The 16,367-nt window shown below is 44.4% G+C and overlaps 2 protein-coding genes across 2 annotated transcripts; both read left to right on the top strand.

Moving 5' to 3' along the window:
• Positions 1–1,360: 1,360 nt before the first annotated feature.
• Positions 1,361–8,017, top strand: LOC308126074 (uncharacterized protein; the record flags this gene model as incomplete). Its single annotated transcript, XM_080490175.1, has 6 exons — positions 1,361–1,489; positions 2,529–2,714; positions 3,709–4,268; positions 5,629–6,024; positions 6,158–6,267; positions 6,799–8,017. 6 exons carry the CDS (start codon positions 1,361–1,363, stop codon positions 7,680–7,682), a joined length of 2,265 nt encoding a protein of 754 aa, XP_080346301.1. The 3' UTR covers positions 7,683–8,017.
• A 1,824-nt stretch (positions 8,018–9,841) lies between these two features.
• Positions 9,842–15,726, top strand: LOC308126213 (gap junction Cx32.2 protein-like). The gene is made up of 3 exons (XM_080490419.1): positions 9,842–9,908; positions 11,673–11,804; positions 12,869–15,726. Exons 2-3 carry the CDS (start codon positions 11,676–11,678, stop codon positions 13,523–13,525), a joined length of 786 nt encoding a protein of 261 aa, XP_080346545.1. The 5' UTR covers positions 9,842–9,908; positions 11,673–11,675; the 3' UTR covers positions 13,526–15,726.
• The last annotated feature ends 641 nt before the right edge of the window (positions 15,727–16,367 follow it).

Genomic DNA, 16,367 nt, shown 5'->3' with positions numbered 1-16,367 from the left:
TGAGGAGTTATTTCCAGTGTGTGAGGAGTTATTTCTAGTGTGAGGAGTTATTTCCAGTGTGAGGAGTTATTTCCAGTGTGAGGAGTTATTTCCAGTGTGTGAGGAGCTATTTCCAGTGTGAGGGGTTATTTCCAGTGTGAGAGGTTATTTCCAGTGTGAGGGGTTATTTCCAGTGTGTGAGGAGTTATTTCTAGTGTGAGGAGTTATTTCCAGTGTGAGGAGTTATTTCCAGTGTGTGAGGAGTTATTTCCAGTGTGTGAGGAGTTGTTTCTAGTGTGAGGAGTTATTTCCAGTGTGAGGAGTTATTTCCAGTGTGTGAGGAGTTATTTCTAGTGTGTGAGGAGTTATTTCCAGTGTGTGAGGAGTTGTTTCTAGTGTGAGGAGTTATTTCCAGTGTGAGGAGTTATTTCCAGTGTGAGGAGTTATTTCCAGTGTGTGAGGAGTTATTTCCAGTGTGAGGGGTTATTTCCAGTGTGAGGGGTTATTTCCAGTGTGAGGGGTTATTTCCAGTGTGTGAGGAGTTATTTCTAGTGTGAGGAGTTATTTCCAGTGTGGGGAGTTATTTCCAGTGTGTGAGGAGTTATTTCCAGTGTGTGAGGAGTTATTTCTAGTGTGAGGAGTTATTTCCAGTGTGAGGAGTTATTTCCAGTGTGTGAGGAGTTATTTCCAGTGTGTGGGGGAGTTATTTCCAGTGTGGGGTAGTTGTTTCCAGTGTGTGAGGAGTTATTTCCAGTGTGAGGAGTCATTTCCAGTGTGTGAGGCGTTATTTCCAGTGTGAGGAGTCATTTCCAGTGTGTGAGGAGTTATTTCCAGTGTGAGGAGTTATTTCCAGTGTGTGGGAGTTATTTCCAGTGTGTGAGGAGTTATTTCCAGTGTGTGGGGAGTTATTTCCAGTGTGTGGGGAGTTATTTCCAGTGTGAGGAATTATTTCCAGTGTGTGAGGAGTTATTTCCAGTGTGAGGAGTTATTTCCAGTGTGTGAGGAGTTATTTCCAGTGTGTGAGGCGTTATTTCCAGTGTGTGGGGCGTTATTTCCAGTGTGTGGGGAGTTATTTCCAGTGTGAGGAATTATTTCCAGTGTGTGAGGAGTTATTTCCAGTGTGAGGAGTTATTTCCAGTGTGTGAGGAGTTATTTCCAGTGTGTGGGAGTTATTTCCAGTGTGTGAGGAGTTATTTCCAGTGTGTGGGGAGTTATTTCCAGTGTGAGGAATTATTTCCAGTGTGTGAGGAGTTATTTCCAGTGTGTGAGGAGTTATTTCCAGTGTGTGAGGCGTTATTTCCAGTGTGTGAGGAGTTATTTCCAGTGTGTGAGGAGTTATTTCCAGTGTGTCCTCACATAGAGCCGGCTTGAAGGCGCTGCGATGGGCGAGTGGGATCTCCTGGGCCGCCTGCTGGACAAAGTGCAGAGTCACTCCACGGTGATCGGGAAGGTCTGGCTCACTGTGCTGTTCGTCTTCCGCATCATGGTTCTTCACACTGGAGCCGAGAAGGTCAGAGAACCACTGGGGCAGCAGAACCTCCTGGAACCTTAGAACTCTTAGAACCACTGCACTCCAATAATCCCAGTGACAAGGTAGCGTTTCACACTGTTCCAGGAACAGTGTGAAACGATGTGGTTTTCCTGTATTTCCACTAGTTGGTGCTGTTGTTAGTTTTAGTACTGAAAATATACACACACACACACACACACACACACACACACTCACACACACACACACACACACAGCAGAGAACAATGAGCTCTAAACATGAACACTGGGAGGACATTCTAGTGGACAGACCACCAAGTTGGATTGTTATTATGGTGACTGTCAAAATAAAAGAACCATATTGGATTGTTATTATGGTGACTGTCAAAATAAAAGTACCATAATGAATTGTTATTACGGTGACTGTCAAAATAAAAGTACCATATTGGATTGTTGTTACGGTGACTGTCAAAATAAAAGTACCATATTGGATTGTTGTTACGGTGACTGTCAAAATAAAAGTACCATATTGGATTGTTGTTACGGTGACTGTCAAAATAAAAGTACCATATTGGATTGTTGTTACGGTGACTGTCAAAATAAAAGTACCATATTGGATTGTTGTTACGGTGACTGTCAAAATAAAAGTACCATATTGGATTGTTGTTACGGTGACTGTCAAAATAAAAGTACCATATTGGATTGTTGTTACGGTGACACGGTAGCATTTCACAGAGTCGTAATGCTTTTAAAAATGTTAAAAAAGTTGCTTTTTCTGAAGCTCCGAGCCAAAAACTGCTGTTTGTTGCTGTTTTCACTTGAACTCCTTGTCGTTTAAACGAGCCCGAAGTTTGAAAAGCAGCAAAAGAAATTTCTTAAAGTTCGAGAAAAGATATAATTTTATTTGAAATGGTTAAAACGACTCAAAATGGCGACCAAGCGTAAATCAGCTCAGTAGATTAGGTTCTCTTTTGAAACTGTAGTTGTGGTTTTTTCTTTACTCTTCCACTTGTTGTTTTCCCGGCTCGTGTCTGACTCACCTGGTCGTCTTCTGGTCCAGGTGTGGGGAGACGAGAAGTCGGACTTCGTGTGCAACACCCAGCAGCCGGGCTGCGAGAACGTGTGCTACGACCTGGCCTTCCCCATCTCCCACGTCCGCTTCTGGGTGCTGCAGATCATCGCCATCGCTACGCCCATGCTGCTCTACCTGGGCCACGTCCTGCACGTCATCCACTCCGAGAAGAAGGTGAGACTCTCCAACACAAGCCTTCACACCATCAGCATGCACCGATACCCAAACCAGTATCGTCTCTGGTCCGATACCCAAACCAGTATCGTCTCTGGTCCGATACCCAAACCAGTATCGTCTCTGGTCCGATACCCAAACCAGTATCGTCTCTGGTCCGATACCCAAACCAGTATCGTCTCTGGTCCGATACCCAAACCAGTATCGTCTCTGGTCCGATACCCAAACCAGTATCGTCTCTGGTCCGATACCCAATCCAGTATCGTCTCTGGTCCGATACCCAATCCAGTATCGTCTCTGGTCCGATACCCAATCCAGTATCGTCTCTGGTCCGATACCCAAACCAGTATCGTCTCTGGTCCGATACCCAATCCAGTATCGTCTCTGGTCCGATACCCAATCCAGTATCGTCTCTGGTCCGATACTGATCAGAAAGTACGCAATAGAGGACAAGTGATGTCCACGGTTTAGACAAAAGTGTAGAAAGACTAAAATATGATCGTAGAAAATATCAAGAGGAGTAAGCTAGTTGACACAAAAGCAGCAACTTCATCACCAGCAACTTCATCACCAGCAACTTCATCACCAGCAACCTGATGAGCAGAGCCATTTAGACCAGCAGAGTTAGAGTGATGTCAGTCACTAGTTTAACTGCTCAGGAGGTGACGCCGAGCTGTGCTACATGCTACATGCTAAAGATTTTCAGAGCTCATTCTCCAGCGATGCTACATGCTACATGCTAAAGATTTTCAGAGCTCATTCTCCAGCGATGCTACATGCTACATGCTAAAGATTTTCAGAGCTCATTCTCCAGCGATGCTACATGCTAAAGATTTTCAGAGCTCATTCTCCAGCGATGCTACATGCTACATGCTAAAGATTTTCAGAGCTCATTCTCCAGCGATGCTACATGCTACATGCTAAAGATTTTTAGTAGGAATCCTAGGAAGGTTTTATAAATGAGGCCCCTGGTCTGTTGTTCTTCTGCTCCCAGATGAAGGAGAAGATGAGGAAGCAGGCGGCGCTGCACGGCCCGGCCGGCCTCTTCCTCCAGAGTACCTCCAAAGTTCCCAAGTACACCAAGAGCAGCGGCAAGATCAGCATCCGCGGCCGCCTGCTGCGCAGCTACGTGCTCCACCTGCTGGCCAAGATCGTCCTGGAGGTGCTTTTCATCGTGGGCCAGTACTTCCTGTACGGCTTCACCCTGCAGACCCGCTACGTCTGCACCCGCTTCCCCTGCCCCCACAAGGTGGACTGCTTCCTGTCGCGGCCCACCGAGAAGTCGGTCATCATCTGGTTCATGCTGGTGGCGGCGGTGGTGTCGCTGGCGCTCAGCCTGGTGGAGCTCCTCTACCTCTGTGTGAAGGCGGTGAAGGAGTGCCTGGCCCGGCGGCAGGACTACACCGTGACGGCCGTCACCCCGCCGCTCGCCGACCGGAGGATGTTCGGCCGCCGTGGCGTCGAGGCCGTGCAGAACTTCGCCAACCTGGAGGCGGAGCTACAGGGGCGCAAGCTGGGCGTCAACGGGGTCGGAGAGGTCAACAGGAACGTGGCGTCCGAGAACAACATCGGAGAAATCCACATCTGACTCCACGCAGTGGTGTGTGTGTGTGTGTGTGTGTGTGTGTGTGTGTGTGTGTGTGTGTGTGTGTGTGTGTGTGTGTGTGTGTGTGTGTGTGTGTGTGTGGTAAATAGAGGAACAGCTTCTGTCAATACGACTCGTTCTCATGAAAAAGTTGCCCTAAAATGACCTTTTCCACAGAGGATTGCCTTCGTCCTTCAAAACAAAAGCGCCATTTTCATTCAATAAATTCACATTTCAGACGGAACTGCAGGACGATTGTCTTTTTCTTTCTGTCTTGAGTCTCTAACCGGAGCGTCTGTCCTATCAGCACTTTCACATCTTCAGTCTGGAGCTTTACTGGGATCAAACTTCAAACTGCTGCAATCAGTAGAAAGTTGCTCAAGAATTGGTGGAAATTATTCAAACTTTATCTTCATCTTCTTTAAGGGTCTTTATGCTGGAAACCATTTCAGGTGAAAAGACTAAACTTTTCAGATATTCCCTCCTCCCCCTCCCCATCCCCCCTCCTCTTCCTCCTCCCCCTCCCCATCCCCTCCCCCCCCCCTCCTCTTCCTCCCCCTCTCCCTCCTCCTCCCACTGCTCCCCCTCCTCTTCCTCCTATTATTATTATTATTATTATTATTATTATTATTATTACTATTGATAATCATATATTTTATTTATTATTATTATTTATTTGTATATATTTAGTTTAGTTTTTCTTTCTATAGCTGTTCTCTCACTGGACATAAAGAGGAACATGTGGGAAGAAGTAGCTCCGACTGTTTCTAACGATTCAGCAAAGCTTATTCAAACAAATCCCATAAAGAGCCTCAGGGAGAGGCGCCTGGTGGAGGAGAGGCACCTGGTGGAGGAGAGGCACCTGGTGGAGGAGAGGCACCTGGAGCAGGAGAGGCGCCTGGTGGAGGAGAGGCACCTGGTGGAGGAGAGGTGCCTGGTGGAGGAGAGGCACCTGGTGGAGGAGAGGCACCTGGAGCAGGAGAGGCGCCTGGTGGAGGAGAGGCACCTGGTGGAGGAGAGGTGCCTGGTGGAGGAGAGGCACCTGGAGCAGGAGAGGCGCCTGGTGGAGGAGAGGCACCTGGTGGAGGAGAGGCGCCTGGTGGAGGAGAGGCACCTGGAGCAGGAGAGGCGCCTGGTGGAGGAGAGGCACCTGGTGGAGGAGAGGCGCCTGGTGGAGGAGAGGCACCTGGAGCAGGAGAGGCGCCTGGTGGAGGAGAGGCACCTCGTGGAGGAGAGGCACCTGGAGCAGGAGAGGTGGTGTTGTTGTTGTTGTTGTTGTTGTTGTTGTTGCTGGTGGTGGTGATGGTGTTGGTGGTGTTGACCGACCAGGCGTCCTCCGGCCAGGCGTCCTCCGACCAGGCGTCCTCCGGCCAGGCGTCCTCAGACCAGGCGTCCTCCAGCAGGCGTCCTCCGGCCAGGCGTCCTCAGACCAGGCGTCCTCCGGCCAGACGTCCTCCGGCAGGCGTCCTCCAGCAGGCGTCCTCCGGCCAGACGTCCTCCACCAGGCGTCCTCAGACCAGGCGTCCTCAGACCAGGCGTCCTCCAGCAGGCGTCCTCAGACCAGGCGTCCTCCGGCCAGGCGTCCTCAGACCAGGCGTCCTCCGGCCAGACGTCCTCCGGCAGGCGTCCTCCAGCAGGCGTCCTCCGGCCAGACGTCCTCCACCAGGCGTCCTCAGACCAGGCGTCCTCCGGCAGGCGTCCTCCGGTAGGCGTCCTCCAGCAGGCGTCAGGCCTCCGACTACCAGTCAATCATTACAACTCGTCTTTTTCCTTCAACTTTGTTTCTGCTCCGGATTGCTGACGGGAGCAACGTGACACAGCAGCCAGATGTGAGTTGCGTAACTCCGTCCCTCATCAGACCAACTCCACCAACTCCAAGGTCCAACCGACAGTTAGCCATTCGTCCCGACGGCAGCCAGACCTCCCAGACCTCCCAGACCTCCCAGACCTCCCAGACCAGGCCAGCAGGTAAGAAGCAACCTGCTCCAGGAAAACCTGCTCCTCTACGGTTTTAACGGAAATACAGAGATTTACGTCTTTCTGGGGAAATTAACACGTTTTTGACTTTGGTTTGCTCGTTTTGTCTTTATGTCTTAAGTTTGATCTCTATGAAATGCTTTCCTTACAATCCATGGTGAAGTGAGTCCTTTCAGAACCTGATTAATAATTATTTGGCTTCAATATTGACCGAATACCTGGAGGTTCATGAAGTAAAATTCAAGACCCAACAAAAGAAAGATGTATTGACAAAGCAGCGCGGCCTTTTCCTTTATCACTGCTCTATTGATTGAATAAGAAGTTGTGGTTAATGTTCTCGGGAGAAGGAGTGCTACTGGAGCCCGGGTCGTGCTGCGGTTCCATTCCCCACATGAGCGTCTTTTGGCCACTGAACCTCAAAGTACTTGATGTGTGTGTGGATCTGCCGGTTCTTGTGAGGTAGCTTCGGACCGTTCAGTAAAAGACATGTACTCATGTTCTTCTCAACTGTTTCCTTGGCAGATCAGAACGTGAAAAGTGTGAAGATGGGAGACTGGGGCTTCCTGTCGAGTCTGCTGGAGAAGGTCCAGTCCCACTCCACCGTGATTGGGAAGATCTGGATGAGCGTGCTCTTCCTGTTCAGGATCATGGTCCTGGGCGCCGGCGCCGAGAGCGTCTGGGGCGACGAGCAGTCGGGCTTCATCTGCAACACCCAGCAGCCCGGTTGCGAGAACGTCTGCTACGACTGGACCTTCCCCATCTCACACATCCGCTTCTGGGTGCTGCAGATCCTCTTCGTGGCCACGCCCACGCTGATCTACCTGGGCCACGCCATGCACATCATCCACAAGGAGAACAAGCTGCGGGAGCAGCTGCAGTCCCCCGGCGGGACGCGGCTCATCAAGGTGCCCAAGTACAGCGACGAGAAGGGGAAGGTGAAGATCAAGGGCAACCTGCTGGGGAGCTACCTCACCCAGCTGGTGGCCAAGATCTTCATCGAGGCGGCCTTCATCGTGGGCCAGTACTACCTGTACGGCTTCGTCATGGTGCCCATGTTCCCCTGCTCCCGGAAGCCCTGCCCCTTCACCGTGGAGTGCTACATGTCGCGGCCCACCGAGAAGACCATCTTCATCATCTTCATGCTGGTGGTGGCCTGCGTCTCGCTGGCGCTCAACGTGGTGGAGGTGCTCTACCTGCTCGCCACCCGGGTCCGCTGCGGCGCCGGGCGCCGCCACCACAAGATCACCTCGCCGGAGAACCCGGCCTCCCTGTCCGGACCCCGCTGGCCCACCTCGGAGGAGACCCTGAAGCAGAACCAGATGAACCTGGAGCTGGAGAGCTGCCGCAGCATGGGCGGCAGCCTGGACGGCGCCAAGGAGGAGAAGAGGCTGCTGGGCGCACGCTGAGTTTCAAAATCTGCTCCCTGCTGTTTGGCCCCAGAGACTGAAGCTGAGATTTCTAACAAGGTTTTCAAAAAGTCCCCCTCAAATCCAGAGCAGCAGCAGCAGCAGCTCAGTCCTGGCGGAGCAGCAGGCTCCTCGTGATCTGTAGGATGTATTTTTGCTTTTATTTCTTCAGAATAAAGGTGTCATGCTGCAGGTGGTTATACTCACCTGTAGGTTTTGTCGACGGTGAATTTGTTCTTTAACTTATTGTTTCTAAATCTGCTTGGCGATGATGATTCTACTGAAGTGATGGAAACGTTTCCTTCATGTGTTTTGTTGTTTTTAATAAACCATTAAAGGTGTTTTCTTCCTTTTATTCAGTGTCAGAAAAGTAAAGACGTTTGTTTTTAACGATGGGAGTCAAAGAAATATAATTATTCTTTTTTTTCATTATTTTCTCCATTAAATGGTTAAAAACAAACGAACAATGAGTTTTCAAAATGGCCGGTGGTTTAGATCAACTTATCTTGTTTTGATTTAAAATATTTTCAGAGAATCCAGACGACTATCGTAAAACTATAAAGTAATAATTAACTTTTATAAGGGGTGATACTGAACAGAACATCGTATCAGAGGCGTGTGGGTGAAAGATTAATCCAAAGACAAGAAGTACAACTGATTTATTTATTAGTTTATTATAACTGAATAATGTAGAAATGCTTTTCAAAAGTGTCAAATACAGTACTTTTTTTTCTTTATGTATTCTTCATATTTTTAACTTCTAAAACTTCTAAATCATAAAACCACCGCAGTATTATTAGAATTTATCAGAAGAGCAAACTTTTTTTACTTTTTATTATTACTATTAATTTGTTCCAGATCTGTAAAAACAGATACGTACAAAAAAGGATACTGATTTATCTGAATATATATATACACCTATATACACAAGTGCACACGCATACAAACAGAAGTATACACACATATAAACCCCTTGTAAATAATTCATACAATTAAATATATCTATATTTCATGACATAAGTATTAAACATAATATTGTCAGAACATGACAATTTAATTAAACATATTAATGATGAACAAAGTGGAAAAAATGCTTTCACTTTTTAAATTTATCAATGAAATTCTAATTTTCATGAGATTCATATGAAAATACTTCAATTCAGTCAGAATCATAATAACATTTTATTTATTTGACAGAAATACTGAACTCATTCAAGTTTGTCAGATTATATCTTAATATATTCTGATATTTCTTTGAACACGTTAAAATATTTCAATATTTAAAACAAGCATCAAATTTAAACCTCATCAAATAACTCAATAAAACAGAATATTTCTCTTTATATTTAAATGAGTTTTTGTGTTAAAAGAACTTTATACAGTGTGCAGGTTCTGTTCTACTCTTTATTTACTCTTTATTTACTTTATTTCTTCTTTATTTACTCTTTATTTCTTCTTTATTTCTTCTTTATTTACTCTTTATTTCTTCTTTATTTCTTCTTTATTTACTCTTTATTTCTTCTTTATTTACTCTTTATTTCTTCTTTATTTCTTCTTTATTTACTCTTTATTTCTTCTTTATTTACTCTTTATTTACTCTTTATTTACTCTTTATTTCTTCTTTATTTACTCTTTATTTACTCTTTATTTACTCTTTATTTCTTCTTTATTTACTCTTTATTTACTCTTTATTTACTCTTTATTTACTCTTTATTTCTTCTTTATTTACTCTTTATTTACTCTTTATTTACTCTTTATTTCTTCTTTATTTACTCTTTATTTCTTCCAGACGTCAAAACCATCAAACTAAACTTGAACACGTCCAAAGAGAATGTCTTCAGACTGAAAGGAATCGATCTGATCGATTAATAAATCGGACTTCCTGTACCATCTCTACACGCACCTGTACTTCCTTTACTGGGGCTTCACCCCAACACGGGGTGCCTGGTTCGATTCCCTGCAGGTTTCATGTCGAGTTTAACATGTAGAAAGGGACCGTGGTGGTTGATGGTTCGCTTCCATCGTGTCGCAGTGGAAAAGTTCCGACAGCAGATGAAAGGAAGAAGGGATGATGAAGAGCAGCAGAATGTTGGGAGCGCGAGCTGCCAATCATTAACCTGCTCTGGAGTCCAGCGGGCAGCACAACGTCACATCTACTCGATTACTCTCACCTCAGGCTGAAGGCAGCAGCTCGTCTCTTCTCCGGTAAACCGTCACGACGCTCCGGTAGGTCCGCCGCTCAGAACCACTAAATGGGATTTATAATCCATCATGAGCTCAAATATTGACGCGTAATCCAGATAATCTCTGGTGGAAAAGAACTTTTACTGACAAAAGTTGGATTTTCTTCATGTAATTTGTTTTTCTTACTTAAATCTAACTGTAATCTGGAAGTAGCTCAATGAGAATACTTTGTTGGAATTTAGTCGTACTTTGGTGTACTCTTAACGTGACTTTACTCGGACTAAAGTACAATTTGAATCAGAGGTCAAACTCATTTTATTTCAGCAGTGACATGGCGACCTAATATCATCTGCTAAAATACTGTAGTACCACGTGATGGAAATGTATTTGAACAAAAACTAAAGTATTACTACTGAAATGTACTGCGATCTCACCAGAATGAAGGAAATAAATGCAGTTGTCCAAAGTAACGGTTGTATCCTGCGTGTCTTTATCTATATACTTTTAGATTTGACTTCAGCAGTAAAGCTCCTCGCGGTTTCTTCTCTTACGTCTCAGGATATTTGTTGTTATTTGTTTTTGAACGAAACGGATTATTTTATTTATTATGGTTTGTCTGATTGGAGCGTTTAAACCACGTGACGTCATCGACATCGCTGCTTTAATGTCAAGAGAAGTAGTAGCCATTACAAGTAGTATTTTAATATTATAGATAATATTTCAATAAATGAAGAATGAGAAATGTTTATGGTACAGGTACTTTAGTTTACTGTACTTCAAATCCTAAGTAACTACAGAGTAACTAGAGTACTCCCACCTTTAAATATATCACATGTGTGTGAGTCGTTCCACGTTTCTTTTTTTACAATCAATGATAAAAATCACGTTACAAGAGGAAAACAAACCTTTTTTATAACCTGCAATCAAAGTATAAATATATAGGTAAATATCTGAACCTTGTGCTCGTAAAGATAAAAAGACTTTACAGCTTTTTATTCATTTACAGAAGAAACGTTCCACTGTTCTTTGTTTGTTTGTTTGTTTGTTTGTTTTTTACCTCGAAGCTTCAAATGAACTAAATTAAAAACAAGTAGAATTCATACAAGAGACAAGTGTGTATATTTCTAACAAATATTTTTCTAAATGTACTAATAAACTAATAAAACATTTACCGAGTAGAAAATTATAATGAAACATTTTTTTATTAATTCTGATTTTAAAAGTTTGAAGTTAAAAACCAAACTGAAGAAATAACTTAAAGTTTCATTGATAATAAAAACTACTACACTGCAGTATTTCCAGTATTTTTAATCAGTTACTTGAAGTAGAATAGTATAAACTGTATTTGGTTAATCTAGGGAATAAAATTAAGTTCTTTAAAATAAAAAAGTGTCCAAACTACTTAATAGTAAAGTATCTGTAATTAATTACTTGACATAATATTCATTGTCACATTTGACAGCAGTAAAATACATGAAACATAATTATCTTACCCTAAAACGTTTTATACTTTTTATAAAGTAAACACAAAATATGACAAACTACAATAAAGATATTTCCTTTAAAGTTGTTAAAAGTCTCATTTGACTGAATTTGACTTTTATTAAACTTTAGAAGTATTTTATGGTCAAACTCATTTAGAAAAGATAATCAGCTGTTATATTTTAATAAGTATGTAAAAGTACTACTGAATTACAGTAATTTGGGTTTTTATAATCAGCTACTTTAAGTAGATTATGAGGAGATTTAATGTGTGTGTGTGTGTGTGTGTGTGTGTGTGTGTGTGTGTGTGTGTGTGTGTGTCAGACCATGGGTGAGTGGGGCTTCCTGTCCACGCTGCTGCAGAAGGTGCAGTCTCACTCCACGGTGGTGGGGAAGGTGTGGCTCAGCGTCCTCTTCATCTTCAGGATCATGGTTCTGGGCGCCGGAGCCGAGAAGGTCTGAGGCTCCGTTCTCTACTTTTAACTTCTACTGTGGTTTTACTTCTGAAAACTTTCACCTCACTGTGTCGTTCAAGTCCAACAGCGCCCTCTGGTGTTGCTCTGCTGTGCTTACTGTAGTTTTTCACTCCGCCCCTCCCCCCTACATTTCATTGTTTTATCACGTTTGACAAATTCACCAGAATGTTTCTATTTATTCTCGAATATCTAAAGTTATTAAAGAGCAGCACAACTTTTTATTTTGAAAATCTGCTCCTCTTGCTTATTAAAATCAAGTTGCTCCGTGTGTCTGAGGCCCCCCTTTACACTTTCAAGTGAAAACACAAAACTTCCATAGTTTTTTGGGGCTCAGTTTCCACGACAACGGAGCTCGGAGTCACGGAAAACTTTTGAAAACGGTTCCCAACTTGGAACTTTTTGAAAACGCTCCATCTCCACGTAGACAGCGGAAACACAACTTTTCGGAAACGCTGCTACTTCACATGTGCGCCACAGCCGGAGTAAAACGTTCTTCTTGCAGCAACGCAACCTTTTGAAAACACCCCAACTCCGTCTCCATGGAAACAGGGAAAATGCAACTTTTTAAAAATGCCCTGACTCTGTCTCTTGGGAAACAGGGGACAACGCAACTTTTTGAAACTGTTCCATCTCCATGGATATGGAGAACTTTTCTGAAAACGCAGTTTCACTGTGTTTTACTGTTTCCATTGTGTGTATTTTTTTAACATTCTTGTAAAAAGCTGCACAACAAATCGCCCTTCAGGGGACAAGTAATGAAGTCGAAGAACATTTTCAGAAAGTTCCACCTTGGGAGACATTTTCAAAAAGTCGTGTTTTCAGAGGCTGCGAGCTCCGTTGCCGTGGAAACAGACACCAAAGTGCAACAGAAGTTTAAAACGGTTGTCGTGTGAACGGAGGCAACGTCCCGACGCTTCAGGTCTCATGAGTCACGGATTCTTGGAGGTTTTATTGATTTCCAATAAACAAACCGTCACCGTGTTCCTCCAACATGGCGGCCATGTTGTTGTTGTCGTGGTAACGGTTCTCCGTCGGATGTTTCAGGTTTGGGGTGACGAGCAGTCGAACATGATCTGCAACACCAAGCAGCCCGGCTGTAAGAACGTGTGCTACGACCAGGCCTTCCCCATCTCGCACATCCGCTTCTGGGTGCTGCAGATCATCTTCGTGTCCACGCCCACCCTCGTCTACCTCGCCCACGTCATCCACGTCATCCACAAGGAGAACAAGCTGCGGCAGCTCATGCTGACGGACGCCGGCCGCGACGTCGTCAAGGTGCCCAAGTACTCCGACGACAAGGGTCACGTGCAGATCAGAGGCAACCTGCTGGGGAACTACCTGACCTCCATCGTGTTCCGCATCGCCCTGGAGGTGGCCTTCATCGTGGGCCAGTACTACCTGTACGGCTTCATCATGGTGCCGCTGGTCGTCTGCTCCCGGGCGCCGTGCCCCTTCACCGTGGAGTGCTACATGTCGCGGCCCACCGAGAAGACCATCTTCATCATCTTCATGCTCGCCATGTCCTGCATCTCGCTGGCGCTCAACGTGGCTGAGATCTTCTACCTGGTCTGCTGCCGCCGCAAGAGGAAGACCGCCACCGTGCCGGCCGCCGCCATCGCGCTCCACCCCCGTTTGAACAGCGAGCACCTGCTGGGGAACGATAAGCTCCGCCTGCAGGACGCCAGCTACGGCTCCGCCTGAGGCGCCACGCTGAGGCGGTACCGGGGCCCGAACTAATAACCATGCTGCAACACGCAACGCCGCCACCAGGGGGCGTTTCCACAACCAGGGGGCGTTTCCACCACCAGGGGGCGTTTCCACCAGGGGGCGTTACCACCACCAGGGGGCGTGCCCACCACCAGGGGGCGTGTCCACCACCAGGGGGCGTTTCCACCACCAGGGGGCGTTTCCACCACCAGGGGGCGTTTCCACCACCAGGTCACTTACAAGGAGATTTTATGACCAAAATACTTTAGAACCTACATTTATAAGCACTTTTCCATAATTAAAACGTTTGGGTACATTTTGAGTAGTTTCACTTCGTTAAGTACCGTTTTAATTAATTAGAGTACTCTTAAAATAACGAGGGAAACTACTACAATGCAAATACTTTGACACTATTGGTGTAATTAAGCAGCATTTCTTGATCCTTTCCGTCTCTACTTTTACAAGCTTGTAAGTTGAAAGTAAAAAGTTACAAATAATTTCATTGCTGGAAAAAAACCCTCATATTTTGGTTTAGTTGTACTTCCATGAGTATTTTATTTTAGTATGTAATTTCACTCACTTATATGATGGGAAAAATCAGAAGTAACAAATACTTAAATTTCTATGATTATGTAGTTTTGGGGGGAACTGTGGAATTAAGTGGAAGCAACTAATACTCAAATTACTCTAACTGATTAGTATCCTTTGATAATTGTACTTACTTCACTACTTTTACAACCACAAGGAGTGGAAGTAATGAAGTACAATTATTGTAATCAGGTGCTTTTGGTTACTTTTACAAGTACTTTTTGCAAATTTCACTCACTTAAGTACAATTTACTTCATGTCATCTACTTGGCTACTTTAAATCAAAAGTAACTAGAGAGTAGAGTACATTACAATGTGAAACAATCTCCCGATCTGCGTGTTTGTAGCCAAAAATCCACTTCCTGTTTACTTTAGAGTGTTGATACCCCGTCTGGACTACGAGCTCTGAACACAGTTCATTTATTCAGGTAATCATTTGCACACAGGTTTGGAACGGTGGAATCACATGTGGTTAAAAGTAACTAACATTCTAGTAATTTGCACAACGACTTGAGTATGTTTTTCACAAACAGTATTTTTACGTGTAATCGAGTAGCAGCTTGTGTACAACGCCTCAGTGCTCCTTCAGCTTCTGGGGGATTTTTAACTACAACATTTTTTATTGTCGACAAATCCTGAAAGGCTGAAAGTAATAATATCTACAAATGTGAGAGTAGAGGTAGTCGAGTAATTTGTGAAATTACTACTTACTTGTTTGTGTGCTGAAAGTGAATTTAGAGTTAATCTTACAAGTTGAGAGGGAATCAGGTGAGATTACGTTTAGTTTTACCTTAAGAGGTTATCGTGAAGGTTTAGTGGGTGAGAATCAGTGAGTTTAGAGTTAATCCAGTGAGTTCAGAGTTAATCCAGTGGGTTCAGAGTTAATCCAGTGAGTTTAGAGTTAATCCAGTGGGTTCAGAGTTAATCCAGTGGGTTTAGAGTTAATCCAGTGGGTTCAGAGTTAATCCAGTGGGTTTAGAGTTAATCCAGTGGGTTCAGAGTTAATCCAGTGAGTTTAGAGTTAATCCAGTGAGTTTAGAGTTGATCCAGTGGGTTCAGAGTTAATCCAGTGAGTTTAGAGTTAATCCAGTGAGTTTAGAGTTAATCCAGTGAGTTTAGTTAATCCAGTGGGTTCAGAGTTCATCGTGTGAGTTACACTTAATACAGGCGAGTTGAGTTGCCATATTTAGATTTTCAAAGACATTTATTTGACTCGTCTGCTGGTGAAGTATTCATTTTGAAGCCCCCCCCCCCCCCCCCCCCCCCCCCATGTGTTCTTGTGTTCAAAGTTGCACTAGTTCACAAAAATACAGTTCTAATCATGTATTTAATCATTAAAAACAGTGACAGTGAAAGTACTGTCAAATCACAAAGTACAACAGTATATTTTTCTGTGTCCCTGGATGTTCTCTCGGTGGTCTCTTGTGGACCCTGGTGGCCCGTCGCTGGACCTTCTGCTAGAGACCATCTGTTCCTGGAGAAACCTTCACCTCCGCTCCAGTTGGCGTCGGTTCACCGTGCTAACGTCACAGTGAACCGGTAGAGATGTAAATACACGATTAGACTGTGGTTTTCATGTTTTGTATGTTCATATGTCCCTGGTGTTGTTGCACCTGGTTTTTATCCTAATAAATAGTTTATTTAAGAAAAAGATTTCCATTATAATAAAAATGAAATAAAAAGAAATCTGTCTAGTGAAAATGATGATGTTTCTACATAACTGAGCTGAAGTTCTGATCATCGGAAAACTCTACCTTCATATTTTAGAGTAGCGTCTCTGGGAAATGGGAATATTCCAGTTTACCAACTGCATAACACACGGCCGATAGAGGGCGCCATGCTGAGCGGGGTTGCCAGATCTGATGTTTCCAGCTCAAACTTTAGATAAAACCCGCCTGAATCAATGAAATAAAATACGTATAAACTCACGTGAAAGTCGGAAAATTAGTACGTGTGATAAATAATATATAAGATATTTTTATAAGATGGTTTCATCAATCATGTAGTCGTAGCAACCATATAAATGATACACAGATGAAGCTTGTAAGTAATTGTTCTTTTTTTGCTGGAGTCTCATTTACTCACAGAGAGAGAGAGAGGGAGAGAGAGAGGGAGAGAGAGAGGGAGAGAGGGGGGAGACAGAGAGAGAGAGAGAGAGAGGGAGAGAGAGAGAGACAAAGGGAGAGAGAGAGAGAGAGAGGGAGAGAGAGAGAGAGAGGGAGAGAGGGGGGAGACAGAGAGAGAGAGG

The sequence above is a fragment of the Lipophrys pholis genome (assembly GCF_963383615.2).
Source record: "Lipophrys pholis genome assembly, chromosome: 21".
NCBI lineage: Eukaryota > Metazoa > Chordata > Actinopteri > Blenniiformes > Blenniidae > Lipophrys > Lipophrys pholis.
This window is presented reverse-complemented; position numbering and strand designations above follow the sequence as displayed.